The following is a 2267-nucleotide window of genomic DNA, read 5'->3' as shown; positions in this document are numbered from 1 at the left end:
CATACCTACACACATACATACACACATACATACACATACGCATACACACATACACACACAAACACACACACATACATATACACATACATACACGTACGCATACACACATACAAACACACACACACATACACACACACACACACACACACACACACACACACACACACGCACACAAAATATTACCCAGTTAGCTTCCCATCGAGTTGTGCTTGTTACCATGTTTTTCCCTTACTTACTTCCACTTTTCTCTCCCCCTCCCCACCCCCGCAGGATATCGTGGTCAGCGAAGTGGACGTGGGACAACCTTGTCTAGCCTGTGGCGAGAAATGTCCCGGGTTCGCACACCATGACTGGAGGTCAGTGAAACAAACACGCTAGCTCATGAATTTTTGCTACCTCATCACATTTCTAAAAAATTAATTGCTGTTATAGTAATATTTTGAACCGGCGCCTGAATTTTTTGTTTGTTTGTTTGTTTTTTTGGTAAGTGTTTTACGGCGATCGCAACTGCATAAGGTCATAATGAGTGCTCGGGACACATCAATCATTTTCAGTTGGTTGGAAATTTTGAATTTTGCCCGGGTGGCGGCTGAAGCATTCTCTGATCGATTTAGGACAAGCAAGGGATCTTTAACGTGCGCAACGTGCACACGGGACCTCCCGAGATTTTTGGCCATTATCCGAGATATCCCGCAGGGTATCGTGGTCAGCGTCAGTGAGGTGGATGTGGGTCAACCTTGTCTAGCCTGTGGCGAGATATGTCCCGGGTTCGCACACCATGACTGGAGGTCATTGAAACAAACAAGCTAGCTCATCATTTTTTACTCTCTCGTCACTTTTGTAAGGATTTCATGAAGTCTTGGAAAGAGCTGGAATTAAAGATATATAAATAATAAGGAGAAAATGGAGATATTTAGGACATGCATTAGAATACCAGAGACAAGATTGTCCTGTCAAACATGGTGTTGGAGAAAGCCATTATCTTGCAGCGTGTCAATGTCACACTACATACAGCAAAACTGACAAAGGATTGTAAAGATCCATTGCTCTTATAATTATACGGGGGGCTATCCCGAAAAATGCTGTTTTGAGAAAATTGAAAGTAACGTATTTGGACCCTCGTTCAGTTTCTTTAAAAGGCAAGGAGAGTTTTCTCTATAACCAAACAAATAAATATACACACCAATAAAACCAAACTTTTCCTATAGGTAGGGCAATGCCCACTTTTGGTGTAGGTCAACATTTCTGGAAACCTCCGAAATCTGGGTTAGCCCGCTTGTCCTTAATAGCGACCATATGAACCAGCGTCTGAATTTTTTTGTTTCTTTCTTCTTCTTTTTTTTGGTAAGTGTTTTACGGCGATCGCAACTGCATAAGGTCGTATGAGCGCGCAGGACACAACAAACATTATCAGTTGGTAGGAAATTTTGAATATTGCCCGTGTGGTGGCCGAAGCCTACTCTTATCGATTTTGGATCTAAGGGATCTAAAGATGCGCAACTTGCACACGGGACCTCCGAGATTTTTCGCCCTTGTCCGAGAAGGCTTGGTGTATCTTACCTACCATAAGATCAGGCGTGTTACTGAAATACAGCAGTAAGAAGGAGCCAAGGAGAAGCAGTAGAAGGGCTGCAGAAAGAGTCACGAGCCCAGAGGAGAGGGCAAAGGAGATGAGGGGGTGGGGGCAGAAAGTGGAGACGAAAGCAGACGACAAAACATTGCTAGAAAGCAGGAAATGAGGAGAAAGGAGACAATTTAAAGAAGAAAAATGTCCTCCGCTATCCGGGTTCGATCACACGACCTATTGAATGAAAGGCGAACACCTTAACCTCTAGGCCGCGAGAGCCCCCCTCATCACAATTTTAAAATTCATTGCTGTTAAAAAAAAATATACGAACTGGCGTCTGAAGTCTTGCTCCCAGACACAGCTCAGTATTCATGTCTCTTCCGGAATGCCCTGTCTTCCGCTTTTCCAGATATTTTTAACAAATAGCATTTACATAGCGCTCTTCCCCGTTAGGAAACACGCAATGAGCGCTGTGCAATTATTGGAAGTAGACGAGATATAAGCACAAATAAAGGTGTCACGGCAATGTGTGATCAGGCGCTCGTCCATTCTTGTGCGTTTGGAGTGATTGGTATCACTTTAAAGATTGTCCATTTACCTTGATGAAAGAATTACAATTTATATTTTTTATACCTTTATAATCAACGATTTTCAATAATATAATTCACACTGAAATGGGTTCTCAAGTGGACATAAAAGA

The 2267-nt window shown here is 42.7% G+C and overlaps 1 protein-coding gene across 1 annotated transcript in view; it reads left to right on the top strand.

The window, feature by feature from the left end:
• Positions 1-270: 270 nt before the first annotated feature.
• LOC118478216 (prickle planar cell polarity protein 3-like) overlaps positions 271-2267 on the top strand; it is a gene marked incomplete at its 5' end in the record, with an annotated part of 44872 nt that continues 42875 nt past the window's right edge. The window contains 1 exon segment of the mRNA XM_035971372.1: positions 271-356. Coding sequence (XP_035827265.1) covers positions 271-356 — 86 coding nt within the window.

The sequence above is a fragment of the Aplysia californica genome, unplaced genomic scaffold (genome assembly GCF_000002075.1).
Source record: "Aplysia californica isolate F4 #8 unplaced genomic scaffold, AplCal3.0 scaffold00424, whole genome shotgun sequence".
NCBI lineage: Eukaryota > Metazoa > Mollusca > Gastropoda > Aplysiida > Aplysiidae > Aplysia > Aplysia californica.
This window is presented reverse-complemented; position numbering and strand designations above follow the sequence as displayed.